General features: G+C 49.5%; 1 protein-coding gene across 1 annotated transcript in view; it reads right to left on the bottom strand.

The window, feature by feature from the left end:
* NUP160 (nucleoporin 160) overlaps positions 1-18,101 on the bottom strand; it is a 1,937,143-nt gene that overhangs the window by 1,378,909 nt on the left and 540,133 nt on the right. The window contains exons 12-13 of the mRNA XM_069623088.1: positions 2,463-2,546; positions 1,943-2,113 (exon numbers count right to left, since the gene is read on the bottom strand). Coding sequence (XP_069479189.1) covers positions 1,943-2,113; positions 2,463-2,546 — 255 coding nt within the window. The remainder of the gene's footprint in view (positions 1-1,942; positions 2,114-2,462; positions 2,547-18,101) is intronic.

Below are 18,101 nucleotides of genomic sequence, written 5' to 3' on the forward strand. Positions count from 1 at the left end.
TGTTCATGAGAGACATAATCGAAGCTCGATGATCAGTGGTTGGACCAGTCTACGAATCGTTTTATTGAACTTAAGGTTCTACCTGTGTTACTTCAGCAAGACTAGAGCGCAGAGGAGTGCCCGAGGACAAGCGGGACCTGGTCAGGCAGACAGTTTGCCCTTTTGAGAGGGGTCCTTGTAATTTATACATTTCTACATGGCTGGACGCACCATTGGACGACAATACACTATGCGGGAGAAAAACAGACTTATGGCTGTACATCGCCATGCCCTCCAAGTTTTATTTATGGGGCACTTGTTTTTGTGTCCACCCGCTGTGCATCAGACTCAAGTATGCATACTGGGGGCAAATGTGGGAAGCGGCTATGCCTGAGCTCTAGTAAAGATATTGGGCCGTTATTAGTTTGGGAGGGTGGGGTAGTTCAAGGGGAATGTGCTTTGCCTGCACAAATGTCAAAGGAGAATTGTAGCTTCATTGTTTTTGCCTGGGTTACCACATGAGGAGATTGGGGTGCCACCTGATTTGTCAGTGGCAGGTAGCCCCACTGTATTGATCAAATGCTTATGGCTGGAACTATAAAAGTACTTACCTGGAATGTAAGGAGCTTAGATGCTTATGTAAAGAGAAGAACAAGTTAATTTCTTACCTGATAACGTTCTTTCGATGGGATGGTCCGATGACGTACTCCATATCTATGACCGGTAATCACCACAACTGTGCTGGTTCGGCAAATTTTCGGTGTCTGCGTCCTGCCTCATTGACGTCGATACGCTGTCCTCGTGGGCCTCCGTCGAGCCGATATCACCAGATGTTATAAGTAGGACGCACGACGCCCGTAGCCTCAGTTGTAGTGTTTTCCCCAGAACGTGTGTCACCAATCTTCTGCCAGTATGACCACAGAAAGCCTTGCGGAAACGTAAGCTGCAATCGCAAAATAAATTCTGTAGCGGGGCGGGCAGGGAGGGAGCGATATGGAATAAGTCATCGGACCATCCCATCGAAAGAATGTTACCAGGTAAGAAAGTAACTTTCTTCGGGGGGATTGGGTCCTCTGACATATTCCATATCTATGACAGACTCCCAAAGCAGTACCAACGTATGGAGGAGGGAAAAGAATTTAGAAATTTAGAATGCCCAATCAAATTGCAGAGTAGAGGACCACCTTGCCAAAGGCCAGATCCTGCCCATGGATAGAATGTAGGGAGTAGTGTCTTACAAAAGTATGGACCGAAGCCCATGTGGCTGCTTCACAGATGTTACGAATAGGAACACCCCTCTGCAGGGCAGTAGAGGCAGCCATGCCCCTAGTAGAATGGGCCTGTAAGCCTACCGGAGGGTCCTTACCCGCCAAGCAGCAACATTCAGAAATATCCAAGATAATTCATCTAGATAAAGTCTGCTTACTAACAGCTTGTCCCAAACGCCTTCCAGCGTATCCTATAAAGAGCTGATCGTCCACTCTGACCCGGGACATGCGTGAAATGTAGAAACTTGAAGCTCTCCTAGGATCCAACCTATGGCGCCTCTCCTCTTCCTTACCAGGATGCGGAGGAGGATAAAATGCCGGAAGAATGACCTTCTGGCTTAAATGAAATTCCGACACCACTTTCAGAACAAAGGAAGGACGAACGAACCCTAAGGACAACCCTGTCCTTATGAAACACCGTGAAGGGTGGCTTAACTTGGGAGTGTTTCTTGTGCCATCTATGACAAGTCACAACCAAGTAACAAGCAGACTTGCACAAGGAAACGGGCTGCCTCGGAGGCAGACTGACCATAGTAACTCAAGGTCTTGTCCGGGGCAGCGCATATCGGAATCTGAGTCTCTGATGAGGCTTTAGTTTTAGTTGAGGAACCTTTGGGAAAAAAGTAAATCAGATCAGGACCTCACACCAACGTATCAGCATAATACAATGATTCCCACAAAGTCAAAGTCCTTACCTTCTTCAGCAGGCACACCATGTTCGCGTTGGAGTTCACTAGCAGAGCCAATGGGCGGGAGAGGGCTTCCTGATACTGAAGGCAACAGGCATAGAATTTAGACCAGAAATCTATCTGTAGCTGGCGGAACTCCTCCTGTGAGATCTCATACTCTGTTACACTGCTATGAAGCTTAAAAGAAAAAAAAATAGAGTTTACGCTACCATTCATGGCCTTCAGTACTAACAAATAAAGTATTTCAATTCAATTCTCAATATAAAAGGCAGAGTTAGGTGGGGTATGAAATCTATAGTTACACCAAATAACCGTCTCTGCCAACTTCCCCTCTATAATCCTATGCATTCAGTCTCACGTCATTTAAGTTACTCAGTAATAATAATGCCCAGAAGAAAATCTTTGTGAAGCAAGGATGCTGAAAGAACACAGATACACAGACATTTGATATCACAAAGCACTCAAGAGACTATCACCCATTTTCAAAGAGGCAACTCGCAACAAAAAAAACTTCAAAAAAAGTTACCTCATTTTCCACGGCAATTGTAACCTCTTTCTTTAATTCCACCCAGGAAGGATCCAGGATACGACCTGTGCCACGCCGAAAGATCTAGAACAGAACAATCCATCAACTCACAAGCATTAAAACCCCAGGTGTGTGCAGCCCAGTGTTATAACTTCCCACTTTTAGCCATTTATTTGCACAATGTGTGATGTTTGTGGTATACAATGATCACTCATTGGGAACACAACAGTTGCGCAATGGGTATTATTGTTTTAAGAAATGCAATCAAGTGTACCCCTATAATAAAGTTCTCTCTACTGGTGTGTCCAGTATGAGCTGTGGCAAGAAGATGGTAAGCAATTGTGGGTGCTTGCTTTTTAAATTAAAGTAGACACCGTTATGAGGCAGGCATGGCATCACAAGTAAGGGCGCAGACACAAAAAGGTACAAGTTTCAACACATTTATTAAGTTTGACTGGGGTTGGAGAGTTCCTAACTGGCCCCAATTCTAGAATGAGAGTAGTCTCGACCATCTAAGTAAAATAAAATGGTCCAAGTAAGTCAGTCAAACAAAGTAAAAACTCTGTATCAAAAACCTATACTTGCCCTCACATCAACTAACTGGGAAAAATGGATGAAAATAAAGAGTATTAAAAGAATGTCAGAATGGCAATGAAAGTGGTTCACCACTCCCTTCCCCAAGTTCAGTTCAATGGGGTTCTTACAAAGTTTCTTCAAGGTGGGGAGCATGCACAGTTCAATATCTTATAAATCTGTTAGGCTCTCCTCTTCTATTTCAATGTACCAATATTAATCACAGTTCTCTTAAAGGGATTCTTTCGGGCTTCCCTCACCCGGCTTCAAACAGCTCAGCATCTCGGACCTCAGGGAATCTCCCTTCCCCAACTTTTGTACATCTCTTTCACAATGTTCACCTGTCAGAGACCTTTGCAACTGAACAGTATTCTCCCCCTATGCATGACCACTCTGACAAAAGGGTTTGTTTCTTAATATCAGTGCCTCTTGCATTTGGTGTAGCAGAAAAGGCCCTCGGCCACACTGTTCCTCGTTTCACAATAGCCTTTTGGGCTCTCTGTACGCTCTCTTTCCCTCGTGCCCTTCCCTTCAATGGCTTTCACCACCTTTCATTATTCACTGTTCTTTTACCTTTCAGTGAGCATTCAACAACGTGCATTCTCACACAGCACCACTCCGTTACTTTGTTTCTCATCGGCTCCTTTGCCGGCTAAATACTTTTAAGCTTTCAATTCAGTGTCTTAATTCTTCAACACATAGCCTTAATAATAATAATTTGGCATTTATATAGCGCTACGAACCCTCAGGTATCTGAGCGCTGCTTATTATTACCCACGGTGTGTGGTGCTCATTTATCGACCTCAGAAGGATGAAACGCTGAGTTTGGCGCTGCCGGGATTCGAACCTGCGTTCACAGGCTCTGCACGGATGTCAAACCGAGCGCTCTACTCGCTGTGCCACTTGACCGGCTACTATGCATGTGACACTATCTTTCACAATTGTTCGTAGCACAAACCGGGCTCACTTTTTCTTTGAACTCGCCGGCTATGATTGCTTTTGCACGTCCTTCAGTTTTCAATTCGTCGAGGTCAGAGCCTTGCGCACCTGCCCCTCGGACACTCCCTTGTGGCCCAGGGGAGGAAATGAGCAGTTTGCTGGTGCATGGAGCAAGGGGGCTAGCCGGCCCCTTGGTTCCCTACTCTGAACTCTTCTGGCTTCTTGGAGACACAGCTTCCTTGCCACGCTTTCTCCTGCCTCCACTCTCAGTGTCTCAGAATCCCATTCTCCCTTGACTGGTTCTCTGCACTTCTCTCAGCTGCTCCTCCGTCTCGCCATCCAGCTTACCTTCCTTCTCAGCCCGCCTTCCTCTCTGTGCCTTTGCATGCTCCACATTTTATAGTTTGAAAAGCAGTCCATGAGTTTCAGGTGTGTGTGACTGTGACCGAGTGCCTGACCTTGCCTGGCCTTTTTCGTGGGACAAAGCCAGTACATGTTACTAGTGGTAATCTTCCAAGTCTCAGTCTTCCTCTTCCTAGTCTCAGTAGGTGGGCTGATTAGGAAAAGAGGGGAGTTATGAGAATTGTAGTATCCCATAAAAGTAGAGGGAATATGGGGTAAATAACTGTCAGGAAATTGGGGATACCATGTCTGACGTTCTGGTGTCTCGTCCCCCACTCCCAGAGGACCACCTACCCAGGTGATTCTCCCTCACTTATCAACCCCCCAGGGTCAGGATCCAATATCGATGGCCCTTTGCTGGCCACCTGAATAAGGGATCACCAGAGTCGTGAAAGACCTTCAGGTTTTTCACACTGTAAGAACGCCAACAACTTTTTTGTCTGCTGTATATTTAAAGGTGTATACATATTGACAGCCTTATAAAAGAGAAGTCCAATGTATTTAGAATGCAAGTCTATCTTAAGGAAGAATAGTTGCACATTTGCTACTGCATCAAAAATATGAAAAAACATTTGCAGTTACCAGTCACTGACGTATCAGTAGCTATGTACCTGAGAGCAACCAATTAAAAGGGGGGGGGAGGTGGTGTGAAGAAAGAACATTGAAGGACACATCATAAAATGAAAATATTAATAAAAAGTGAAAGTCTCAGGCGCTGCATTGCATGCACTATCCCCTCTACCAACATCTGGACCAAGCACCCAGAATGAACCCACGTTTTTCTAAAGTCCCCCTGAGTGGAACAGGTATGCACCCTGCAAGCGTCCCAAGCTTGCTGTGACTACAATCCCAAGCTACAACTCACTTGACAATGTCCCATGATCCTGTAACATTGTCTTGTGCAGAACGAATGTGAAGCAGCAGTACAAGCTGGTCGGCCCTTTTAAGGGAGGCATTACGCCTGTTGCACATGGTCTTTCCCCTTTTGTAATGGCATGGCATACCAAAAAACAAGGGACTGGAGGGTTTCTCAAAGCAATGCCAGAGTTTATAATTAATTCACAACCTTCCAACCGTTATCTTTGTTATTTTAGCAGAACCCACTTCAGTCAAATCACTTTGCTTCCCCCACCAGTTCCCCATTTAGGTTTTCCCTTCTGAAGCTGCTGCTAGGGTACCATCTATTAAGACATACCCCCACCACACTCCTACATTTGGCCAAGCTGGCTATAGCCTTTCTGTTAAATTGCCCTCCTATCTAGTTTGCCCTTCTTTATAATTTACTGCCTTGCAACTCAGGACTTGCAGAAAATCCCCAATATTGCCACAAATTGCACACATCCAATTGCTTATTGATCAGGTGCCCCAATCCAGTGACTATTAGGAAAGATGTTTGCTGCTTTGCTCCCCTAGACTTCTATGGGACACCCTTTCTTCTTTATTTGTATTGACTGCTCACCTGACTGTTTGGAGGTAGGTGAAGCCTTTGGCTTTACTACCCTTGTCCTTTTGCACATTGTTATGAAGAAACTTATCAGTCCATAAGGCTATCAGTACTGAGAGACTGTCTCTCCGAGTTCCTTGTAATGTTACAATTGCACACTTCACCCTAAAGATAAGTGATGTTGGGATATTTTGTATCCTTCTTACGTTCTGTACTGGCTTCTTGGGTACATTTACAATGTGCGAAGGATCCACTTTTAAATTCACCACAAACGCCTACTAAAAGTTGCTATAATCCTAAAATGGCCATGTCACGAGGAGTTTGCTTGTTCTTTGGCCATATTGTTCTCGGGGATTCTTCCTGCCTTCTCAAATCAGGAAATGACATATGGAACGCCCTTTCCCGAAGAAATCTACAGTTTTGCGTATGGTTTGGGTGTGAAACTGTCTGGTCCCAGTACATATCCAGGTGTCTGAATGTCTGTTGCTGGGCAGATGTCGTGGACAGTGGCTATGGTTGATTGGATAGTCACCGCCAGTTTGAATGGTGCAGATAGAACAAGTTACTTAGCTGTAATTGTTGTTGTCCAGCATGGGTCTGGCATGGATTCATATGCTCATGAATAAAGAATACAAAGCAGTACACACATGAACAACCAAGGGAGGTGGCAAGGCTTAACATTAAGCATTTCAACATCTCAACATTACGCTTCTCTTACCTCCTCACCAGGCTCACCTTCAAGCCAACAGGTTGCGCAGCACTGCTTGGCCGACTCTGGACTCCTCCCTGGAATCCCGGTCGACGCAGTAGAATTTCCTGAAGGTGTGCGTCGACCTCCACATAGCAGCCCTGCAGACGTCCAGCAGGGGCACACCAGACAGGAATGTCGTAGTTGTAGCGATCGCTCTGGTCGAATGGGCTCTCGGACGGCCAGGTAACGGCTGGTTTGCCAACCGGTGACAATGGGTGATGCAGCTTGAGAACCACCTGGAAATGGAAGCCTTGGAGAGGGCCTTCCCTTGGTTCACAGGGCCAAAGTTCACAAACAGCTGTGATGTCTTCCGAGAACACTGTGTGGTCCACGTAGAACTTGAGCTCTAGCCACATCCAGCGAGTGCAAAGTCCTCTCAGCCGGCGACTAAGGCAACGGGAAGAAAACAGGAAACACCAAGGGCTCGTTGAGATGGAAGTCCAACTGCACCTTGGGCATGAAGGAGTGGTGCGTCCGTAGCACCACCCTCGTCTCGTGGAATGTCAAGTAAGGTGGTTTACAAGAGGGCCTGGATCTCTCTCACTCGTCGTGCGGAGGTGACGGCCACAATTACAATGTTTTCCACGATAAAAACTTCAGCGGTGCTGAATGCATAGGTTCGAACGGGGGACCCATGAACCTAGTCAGCACCACATTGAGCTCCCACGCCGGGGCTGGGGCCGGAGCCTTCACCGGCGGGAACAAACTGAAAAGTCCTTTAATGAATTCCTTGACCAGGCGGTGTGACCACAATGACAACCGCCCCGGAGTTCTGGTGTAGCAGGAGATAGCCACCAGATGAACCTTGATGGAAGCATGAGCCAACCCTGCCTTGGCCAGCGACAGTAAGCACGGCAGCACCTACGGAGCCGTAATCCATAGAGGATAGAGTTTCTGTGCGCGGCACCAGACTGCGAACCTCTTCCATTTATGCTCATAGCATTTCAGTGTAGACGACGCCCTGGCAAGCACTTCCTTGCACTCCGCCGGGATATTGTATCCTCCAAACTATAGTGCTGCAGGAGCCAGGCCTGCAAGTTCAGCGACCCTGGGTCGTGGTGCAGAATCGCGCCTCCTTACCTGGCGAGAAGGTCTGTCTGCCAGAAGCTTGACTGGAGGTGATGCCGACATGTCCAGAAGGTCCGGGTACCATATCTGCCTCAGCCATGCCAAGGATCATCCTGCACCGGGACCGTCTGAGTTGACTGATGAGTCGCAGAAGTTATGGCAACGGGGTGGGGGGGGGTGGGGGGGGGGGGACGCATAGAAGAACAGGCCATCCCAGGGCAAGGAGAATGCATCCCCCATGTTCCCCGGGTGGGGAATCTCCAGCTCTGTGTTCGTCGCTGTCGCAAACAGATCGATCTGTCGATCTGGGGATTGCCCAATCGTCAGAATGGAAGATCCACTTGGTCTTGCCAAAGCTCCCACTCGTGGCACGAGCGCAGCTCCCTGCTGCCAGAGTCGACAACAGTGTTCTTCACTCCTGCCAGATGAAATGGGACGAGGAACATCTCCTGGGAAACAGCCCATCGCCATAGGTTCTGCGCCTCCCTGTAGAGCACCGGGGACCTGGTGCCCCCTTGCTTCCAGATGTAAAACATTGTGGTGGTGTTGTCCGTGAAGATCTGCACCACCTTGCCCTTGAGGGAGGGGAGGAAAGACTCGAGGGCCCAAAAAATTGCCCGTAGCTCCAGAATGTTGATATGCAATGACTTCTCCTCAGGTAGCCACAGGCCTCTTGTGTGGAGACTTCCGATGTGTGCTCCCCAACCTTCCAGGGATGCCCGTCGTGACCGTCTCCTGATAAGGGGGCTCTGGAAATCTGCACCCGCCGTCAGATGCGTGCGGACACCCCACTACTGAATCGCTAGACGGAAACTCTCGTCGAGGGTGATCTTGTACTTGAAGCTTCCCGATACCTGGATCCAACGGGCGTAGAGGAACTCCTGCAGCGGTCACATCCGCAGCCTGCACAGGCGCACGAGATATATGTATGACAGCATCATGAAGAGAAGTGACTTGATGGACCACACCCTTGCGACCTTCAAGGCCAACAACCGTTGTACCTTGCCCAGGACAGCCACAATTCTCTCCTCCAAGGGGGCTGCCAGGCACGACACCGCGTTGAGCCCAGCCCCCAGAAACCGTGCCTTCTGCGATGGCTCCAAGCAGGACTTTGCAAAGTTTATCGAGAACCCCAGTTCTGTGAGTAGCCTGAAGAACCCCGCTGTGTGCTCGACGGCGGTTTCTCTTGACCTCCCTCGGATGAGCCAATCGTCCAGGTAGGGCTAGACGTGAATCCCCTGCAAGCGCAGCCGCGCCGCCACTGGCGCCAGACACTTGGTAAAAACCCTTGGTGTCGACTTCAATTCGAAGTGAAGGGCCTTGAATTGGCAATGCCACGCTTGGACCACGAAGCGCAGAAACTTGTGGTGCCCCTTGTGGATGGGAATGTGGAAATAAGCATCCTCCAAAACCCCTTCCTCCTGCTGACCCAGCACGTGCTGAAGGGTAACCATGCAAAACTTCTGGGGCCATGTACTTGTTGAGGCGGCGGAGGTCTAGCATGCGTCTCCAACCACCCATCTTCTTTCTGATGAGGAAGTACCAAGAGTACACTCCGGAGCCCCAGAGCCTTTTTGGGACGAGTTCTATCGCACCCTTCCTCAGCAAGGCCCGTACTTCCAAAAAGAAGCTGAGGGACTTGGTTTTCCTTCCGGGCCAATGGTGGAATGCACGGGCACATTCGTTGAAATTCTAGGGAGTGCCCGTGGGCCAGGGCGTCCAGCACACAACGGTCTGTTGAGATGGACTTCCACACGCTGACGAAGTTTGCCAGCTGGCCTCCCACCGGGTCGCGCAGGTGGGGGCCTGACGTCACAGCCGGATCAGTCCTGCTTCGTTGTGGTGGCGCCACTTTGCGGGACTTGGCGACGAAGGCGAGCACCTCCGGACTTGCTGCGGCCCTGTAGGCTTCCTGAGCCGAAGAGTGGGACGGTTGACGAAAGGACGATGAGCCACCACTGAAACCTTTGTAGGACCCCTGGGACTTTCATTCGGAGGTCCAAAAAGAAGGCCGCTGCTGCCCAAGGCACAAGCTGTCTCGATATCCACATTGATGGCTTGAAGAAACTCATCCACAGTCTTGCCGAATAAGTTGTCCCCGTCAAAGGGCATGTCCTACACCCTCAACTGTACGTCCTGGAGGAAGCTAGCGGTCCTCAACCAGCCCCACTGACGAAGGCAAACGCTGTTGCCCATCTGACTGAATCATGTGTCGGCGATGTCCAAAGCCACCGTGACGGCATGGTCCGATGCTACCTCACCTTCCTGCAGGGTCTCCAGCACTTCCACTCTTGTCATCGGGAGGAAGTCCCAGAGGGGAGCGATCTTGAACCGTAGCTCCCTGTCGTAGTGAGCCACAATGGCCAAGGCATTGGCCGCCTTGATCGTCGAGAGGACCCGTCGCCCCATGGGGATCCAGCTTCTTACCCTCGCCGTCAGGGCGGGGGGGGGAGAAGACGTTGACACAAAGGATACTAAGACTTCTTTGCCGCTGCCGAGAACAGAGTCCAGGGATGGCTGGGACCTGAGACACTTGGGTGCAGAGTCCGGCACTCTTCTCGTACCGGTCCCTCTTCGCCGGGACTAAGGACAGGTTCTTCATAAGGGACAGTCCCTCATCCCAAATGTCGTCCAATAGAGGGATCAAAAGCACTGTCTCCCGCTTGGCCTCCCGTCGTTGGCACAAGAAGCCTTCCTTTTCCTTGGGAGCCAGTTGGAACATTCCGAGGCCCTGGAGATCATGGCATGGAAGGAGCCAATCTCGTTGGGCGGAGAGGCCCTGGGCACTGGAGACGGGAGGTCCACTCTGTCGTCCGTACCCGTGCCGGTCGTCGCCGTATCGTCCCTCGGGGGAGCTGATGGCGAAGGATGGCAAGGAGGTGGCGGGCAAACTCTTCCACTTGACAGGGTGTTCCTCCGACGGCCCAAGTGCCACAGGGTCTCCCACCGGTGACGGGGGCATCCTCGTCCGGATCTCTGAGCACAAGGTGTGCAGTGCCTGTAGGATGTCCGCTGGTGGTGGAGGCAGTTGGTGCGGTGGTTGCGACAGGAGCAATGGCAGTAGTGTGATGTCCTCCAGCTCCGCTCCGTCCTGCTGCTCTTCGGCCGTTTTCCTCGCCGCTCTCCACGTCGTCCACCTCGCCGGGTTCCTTCCCGTAGGACCTGACCTCAACGAACTTCTTATCCAGTGCGGCCTTCAGACCAGAAAGCTCCTCTTCAAAGGAGATGTCTGAGCCCTGCAGGACTACCGTGTCCCCTCCCCCTCCTGCTATACCAGCGTGGATGGTCTAGGGGAGATGATCAGCATCGTCTTCACCAGTGTCTTCATGATGAATAGAAAAGAGGATTCCCTCCGCTCAGGCTGGGAAACTCGTTTTAGGGGCTGCCTCCTGCGAACCAGTATACGCGGCCTTCGCTAGGGACGCCACCACTCCTTCAAGGGAAGATTTCACATGGTGAAACTGGGCCTTCACGATCTTGGGGCCTTCACCGTGGGGGTGTGGGGAGTGTCAGCGCCCTGCTCCCCCTTTGCTTTCTCCGTCCAAATTAACCGTGACATATCCAGAAGTTTACCCGGATGGTCCAACTTCCGGCTCGTGGTCGAAAGTGGCAGAGATGCCGTTCCCGACCTGGCCTCCGAGGAGCCTGTCCCAACGGCGTTCCCGGTGCCTGCAGTGCTCTGCCTTATGTTGGGCCCCTGTGACCGGAGCGCCCTCAAAGGTCTTAGAAGACTGCTCAGATTTCCTCTCGCTGGGTGAGGCTCGGGGCTCACCCGTAGCCGGGATCTTTGTCTGGAGCCACTCGGAGAGCCGCTTGCGATGGTCCTTCATGGTGCAAGGCACCATATCCTTGTAAAACACACAGGTCTCCTCCACATCCAGGGCAGATCCTGAACAGAGGCGTCGGACCTCCTTTATATCTTCAGCCATGTCCACGCAGGGTATTGATGGAGCTTGAGGCTCGATTGACTGGAAAAAAATAGACTAAACTCTTAGAGAGAAAAAAAAAACGCAGTAAAAGCTCTGAAGATGGCGGCCAGAGGAGGGACTTGGGTAGAGGGCAGTCATTGGCTGGGGGCAGTATGACCCTGAGACCAGTGATTGGTTAGGAGAAAGACAGTTCAGAAATGAAACAAACTGATTTTTTCTTTACGGAGGATTCCCAGCCTGACAACAGGGAATATTCATGAGCATGTGAACTGTACCATTGGTGGGCCTTGCAAACTTCGTCAAAATCTTGGAAAAAAAGGACGACTCCCGATTCGTTATATGGTGATTTATACCGCACACCACTACCACCCAAGGGCAGTCTCCAGACGCTCACATGACTCTGCAAGAGAAGAAGGCTGGGTGTGTTTGTGGGGATACGATGGGTTCAGGACCAGGAGGAACTGGTGTCTGAGTGTTGTCTTGCGTATGGGAGTTGGTTCGGATAGCCCTGTGTGTTGTAACCGTATGGGTAGGATTCAGTGCCTCGGATGTGTGCTAGTGTTTGTGTTGGGGGGAGTGTGTGTCGTATTATGTCAGGGCAGGGTTTGTGGGGGTAGGCACTGGTTAGTTTTATCCATTAGGGGAAGAGAGTCGCAAATGGCTGCTAAGTGTAGGAATATACTGTGTTGGTGTGCATTACATTAATTCTCTGTGCGTTTATATGTTTTGTGGCTAGACCCTAGTCATGTGTCGTGATGTTGTAGTCGGCACACAGGACTGGATTCCAAGGTACTTCTGATGGAGAGTAGAAGTTTTCACAATGGTCCCTCGTAGCTCGGCGAGAGGTCTCCTTTGCAGGTCCTCTCCGGATCAGTCCTTCGAAGAACACGGCAACTTTTGGTTTACACAAAGAAATGCAGCAGCAGACTTCTCCTCCTGCTGGGCTTCAAGGAACAGCTTCTTGCTTCAGCTTCTGAACAAATTGGTGAGAGGTCCCCTGTTATACACGTTGGTTGCCATTCACTCCAGCTGAGCCAGGCTCAGTCAACAACTCACGCAGAAGGGCATTCATGCAGGCAGGCAATCAGGCTCACATTCACTCCACCCAGACATCCATAACAAAGAATGTGGATTGGGCTAAGGGCTCAGCCTTTCAGCACACTAGACTGCATTCAGGTCAGTTTCAGTCAGGGCTGTCATTGTGTCTCTCTCTCTCACTCACACACACACAAAACACAGAATGCAAGTTCATTTCAGACTCAATTCATACAGGTCCCACCCTCAGGGTGTACCCACAACACTGGTCAGTCTGACAGGAGGCAGATCCAGAGGCATATATGGTATTTCCACCCAACAGCCAGTCAGGATGACAGGGAACAGAGACACTCCTTCCCAGGACTTTGGGAAACAAGGTAAAAGGCAATAGAAACTGAAATAATATAGGATCCTCAGGCAGGTTCGAGCATAGTTACTTTATTCAGCTTCAGTACGTTACATTAAGATGACTCATTGAGAAACACTGGCTCCCATCACCCAGGCAGGGGCTCTTGTTATGACTCTCAGTGCGGTGCTGTCTGATTCTGAGATGGGCTTGTTTGTGGTAACAGAAGGTGGTGTTGTGATCGACTTTCCTTCTTGCTTCCTGCATTCTGGTTGCATGAGGTTTAAGCAAGGCATCATGTCATGTATGGAATGTTACCAGAATGTGTGTGTGTGAAGGTAATTCCACCCAGGGCAATAGGAAGATGTAGGGGGAGGGTGCAGAGCAGGAAGCAGAGAGACTAAAGGAAAGGAGAGGGAACCCACTGTCCCCCATGTGATGTGTCCCACCAGCCAGGGGGAAGTAAAGGAGACAGTCTTGGTAGGCACCCAGGAGAAGCATTGTTGGCAGAGACTGTACAGGTGCCAAGGAATCAAAGCTGCCTCAGACTGCTGTATCGCCAGATACAGTTCAGCTGGCTTCCAATTGTACAGGAATGCCCAGGAGTGTTTGTTGGTACACCTATGCCAGGCAAAGGTGCCAGTGACTGTGCAGTCACAGTTTGTAATGTGTCCAGAGACAGCGGTAATATTTGATTTAAAGTGTCAGACAGATTGTCTCACCAGGGCCAATGGCATATCACTGAATCTTTCCCATCCCAGAGTTATAGGAGGTGCTGGTAATTCAATGATGAGGCATCCACAGTTGTGAGTGTCTGGAGGGCCACAGAGCCCGTGGGCCGGGAGAAATAAAGTGAGCACCCTGTGTGAGGACCAATGACAGCAAGCAATCCCCCATATAACATGGAGGGTGACAGGATGTGGCCTGAATGCAGTGTGTCTGTGTTGAAGAGGAAGCCACCGAACTGACGGTTGGTCTAGCAGGGCACTGTATACCTTTCGGCCCTGCAGTCTTGATGCAAATGGTGACGTCAGAGGGTGCGCCCAGGGTGCTAGTGATAGCTTAGAATGTGGTCACCCGCCTCGCTTTGCAGCTTATTATGTTTGAGAAAGCAGTTGGGAAGTTGCAATTCACCAGGGATATGCCTTAGAGTAAGGCACCCAGGAACGTTCAGACGTTATCAGGAAGCAGCTGACATCGGAGAGGTTGTGAGCGACAGATCCTGTGTGTGCGTCACAGCGGCAACTTGTGAGCGATGAGATCCTCAAAGCCCCCTTCTCTATCTTTTAACCTAACTTTTCTGCCGACCAACTTCGTCCGAAACTCTTGGCAAACACTTAACCACGAATTACCCTGAACCGTGTGATCTTGAGCAAAAGACTTTTGTCCTATTGACCCTGGCCCTAAGCCTATTTGATTTGATCCTATCACTAGATTTTCCTGCTTACTTACTGTTAGGCAGAAACCTGTGCAGTTCCCTCTGAGACCACTGCAAAAGATTTAAGACTACAGGTGTTTGGCAGTAAACCCACTTGGTAGCAGTCTGTACCACAAAGATTCACTTGGTAGCTGTGGCTGAGCAGTCAGACTTCCCTCAAGAAATGTTGAGCAGTATACAGACTATTCACAATAGGTCAAGGGAACACAATAGAACAAGTAAACACTGACCAGGGCTTGGTGTAAAAGATATAATTATTTATTTAAAACCACATCTAGAAAAACGCACGGGCACCAATAGTAAGCAATTCAAAAACATGGTCACTAAAAGATATACACTGCCTTAAAAGAATATTAGACAAGTCTTAAGTAAAGCCCCACTTAGTTTCAGACAGCGGTGAGCACTTAACGTAGATGGCACTCTAATAGTTCGTTTTGAAAAGGGAGAGAAAAGCAGAACACAAGTTGAAACAGATCCCAACACTTTAACAAGAACATAACAAGGGAGGAAGGCAAAGTAAAACCGTGAAGTTAGAGTTCAATAGGCCAGATCCACTTCCAGGGGATCAAACGAAATGTGTCCAAGGTCACACGGTTGCAGTGCACAAAAGTCTTGTAATGGTTTAAAAAGAAGTTGGACCAAAGAAAGGGACCAGTTAAAAGGTCAAGGCGGCCAGCCCAGTCCAGAAGGTTAAGGAGTTATTACCTTGTAGCAATCTTTAGAAAGGGAGCCCTGGTGGACACGGTACCTTAAAGTGGTGAGAAGACTCCAGCGGGGGCAGATGTTCCTGGCAGAGGATGCAAGTCAGTGCTTCGTCCGGGGGAAGAGGATCTCGTCGGGGAGGAAGACAGGAGTCCGTTGCACTGCCAGGGAAGAAACCAGCCACGGAGTTTCTCAGGTACAAGGAGCGGTCCGTTGATTCGCAGTTCAGTGGTGAGTGGCTATCCGGCCGCCGGGGTGCTTGGCACGGGCGGTTCGACCACACACCGGTCTGGGGTGCGAAGAAGGAAGGTAAACATGGTTGTGCCCACCAGTCAGGGGAAGAAGTCTCTCCAGCCGGGAGATCTTCTCTGTCGTCGGGAAGTGGTGAGTCGGTTCCGCAGGGCTCCACCGCTGGTGTTGTCGTGGTAGGTCGGCTCAGCTTCTCCCTAGTCAGATTCTCAGGTCCTGTGGCGACTTCGGAAGTTCCAGTCCCCAAAGCCCTGCTTTTATGCAGCATACCCCCATTCACTCAGCCTGTCAATCAAACATGCTAAGTGGTGAGCCGGGGCCAATCACACAAGAGTGTGACTTGAGTTACCAAGGTAACTCAGTCCAGGGTGCCTAAACCCCCCTCCAACACCCCCTGTGGTACCCAGACAGAGTGGCACGACTTTTGGAGGCTTCTGTGGAAAAGCCTGCCAAAAAGTGGTACAAAGGGCTCGACTTGGGTTGGAGTCACAGAAGAGAACACAAACGCCATTTTAGAATCGAGTCCTGGCAAAAAATACCAACCGGTGAATTAATATTAAATAAATAAACCGGCGGTATGTTCGAGGCTATGAGAATTAAATAATTAAAGTTGGTAGCCTCGAACAATGGGAAAATCCCATAGGAAAATATTTGCGGTCGAATATAAAAAGTAGTTTCCACTGCCACCAGCCAAAACTCGATCAGGGGGGACGGAGGCGTGCCCCCTTGACTAACAGACCCCGGGCAATCGAATTGCCTCGACCAGTACGTCCACAATATGATGGTTTGTACTGGTTTCTGTTAATAATTTGGGACTAGTAAAGCCAATGGTGACTTTACATGCCCTGGGAGACAGTAGTCAGTCCCAGGGTATGGAGTCTATGGTGGGGGGTCACTATGACACCCCTGTGTTACTGCACGGACGGTGCTGTGCAACACACATAATAAAAACACATGAGACCCTATGGAGTAAAGGACCCCATAGCCCATAAAACACATTAACAGTCAAAGGAACACCATAAACATGTCCAAGAGTGGGAGAAAGAGTCTCACTCTTGGCAGGATCAAAAAACAAACTCCAGAAATCCAGCAAAGCTGCTGGGGGACTCACTAGGTTAGGAAATTCAGCCTAAAGAGAGAATTATCCCTAACACATACGTGTTGGTACTGCTCCAATTCTGCCTAACGTTGTATTTCCCTCACTTTTTAATTAACAGAGTGCCATTTTGCTCCCACTCCATTTTGTGAGCTTAACTTGTCTGGAAACTATTGGGAGTGGTGTGGTGTATTAAGAGTGTGATTTTTAGACTGCTTTACTTTAGTGAAATGTTATATAACTGATGAGTAAATGTATATTCTTTTACTTGGAACCCTTCAGTCAGTGTTTGCCTGAATCATAGTAATTGCTGTCCCTTGTGCAACTATTTGATACTGCTCACTTGCTCTTGAGACAAGTCTGGCTGCTCAGCCATTGCTACCACTTTTACTGTGTAGTACAGGCTTGTACCAAAGGTGTATTTGTGCTGCCCCTGTCTTAATTGTGTGTAGTGTTCCCAAATGGTACTGCACATAATTCTGCCCAACAGCCATCTCCTTCGCCACTGTAATGATGGCATCACTTGCTGCTGCGTTACAGAGCTGGACAGGGTTCCATACTCACAGCCGTTCCAACAGCCACCGGCAACCAAGAATCCATAGAAAAGCACTTTGAGGCCTGCGCTCCACAGAACGACTCCTACCAACCGCTCCCTCACCCAACAGGATGTTCTTGACCTCTCGGACAGTACCAGACCTGGAACCATTTACTTTCCTTACTGAGTTCCGTATAATGTCCCAGCATAAACAATGAGATGCTCACTGTTCACTGAGGCTTACAGCTTCTTCAGAAACAGGAATTACACAGGTATCTGAAGCCCATCATCATTTATTGGCAATTACTTAATATGGAGAGGCATATTCGTTTTCTCTGTGTGCTCCCTTCCTCTTCTGGATTCCAGTCTCCATCGTAAGGATTGTCACTGCCTCTTTGCAAACAGTAATAAACGGGGATGACTCTTCCTCCCCTCTGGGTCTTCTGGCTGTGCCCTCACTCTTCCCATGGCCTTCTAATTGGTCAAGCGTGCCCTTTTTCACCTTATTTGCCCTGGGTCATCTTGTGGGGCACTGTTCCCCTTCTACTTCACCCTGGGTGATGACTTACTTGTGGGGTAGTGGTTCCTCTCTTCTCTGCATCCCCTACAGCAGACTTGTCACCATCAACATATTCTTGCACGCAGGTTCTTTTCCTGGCCTCACAGAAAGACCAGCTCATCGTTAGTGAAATAATGTAGGATGCTCAGGCACATCAGGTAGGTTACAGCATAGTTACTTTATTCAGCTTCAGTAAGTTACATTAAGATCATAAGACCCTCCCATCACAAGACCCTCCCATCACCCAGGCAGGGGATCTCCAACTGCCCAAGTCTAGAACCTTTACTACAAACATTCCTCACTCACAACAAACATTCTCTCTTACATCACCAGGCTTCTACAACCATTCAAAGCAGTATACAACACAAACAAAGACGACACAGGGCTATATTCCCTCGATTGATTCCAATGGCAGGTCCTGGGTGTCCCAAAATGGAGGACACCGAGCCACTACCAAGTCAGCATGTAGCTGCCACCAGCCCATACCCTGCTGTGTGAGCAAATACACTTAAGGGGGAACAAGGGTGTACCCCCCACCCATGGGTGCCATAAGGGTATCCCATTGGGTGCTGT

Source organism: Ambystoma mexicanum, chromosome 11 (genome assembly GCF_040938575.1).
Source record: "Ambystoma mexicanum isolate Mex_15411 chromosome 11, UKY_AmexF1_1, whole genome shotgun sequence".
NCBI classification, from domain to species: domain Eukaryota; kingdom Metazoa; phylum Chordata; class Amphibia; order Caudata; family Ambystomatidae; genus Ambystoma; species Ambystoma mexicanum.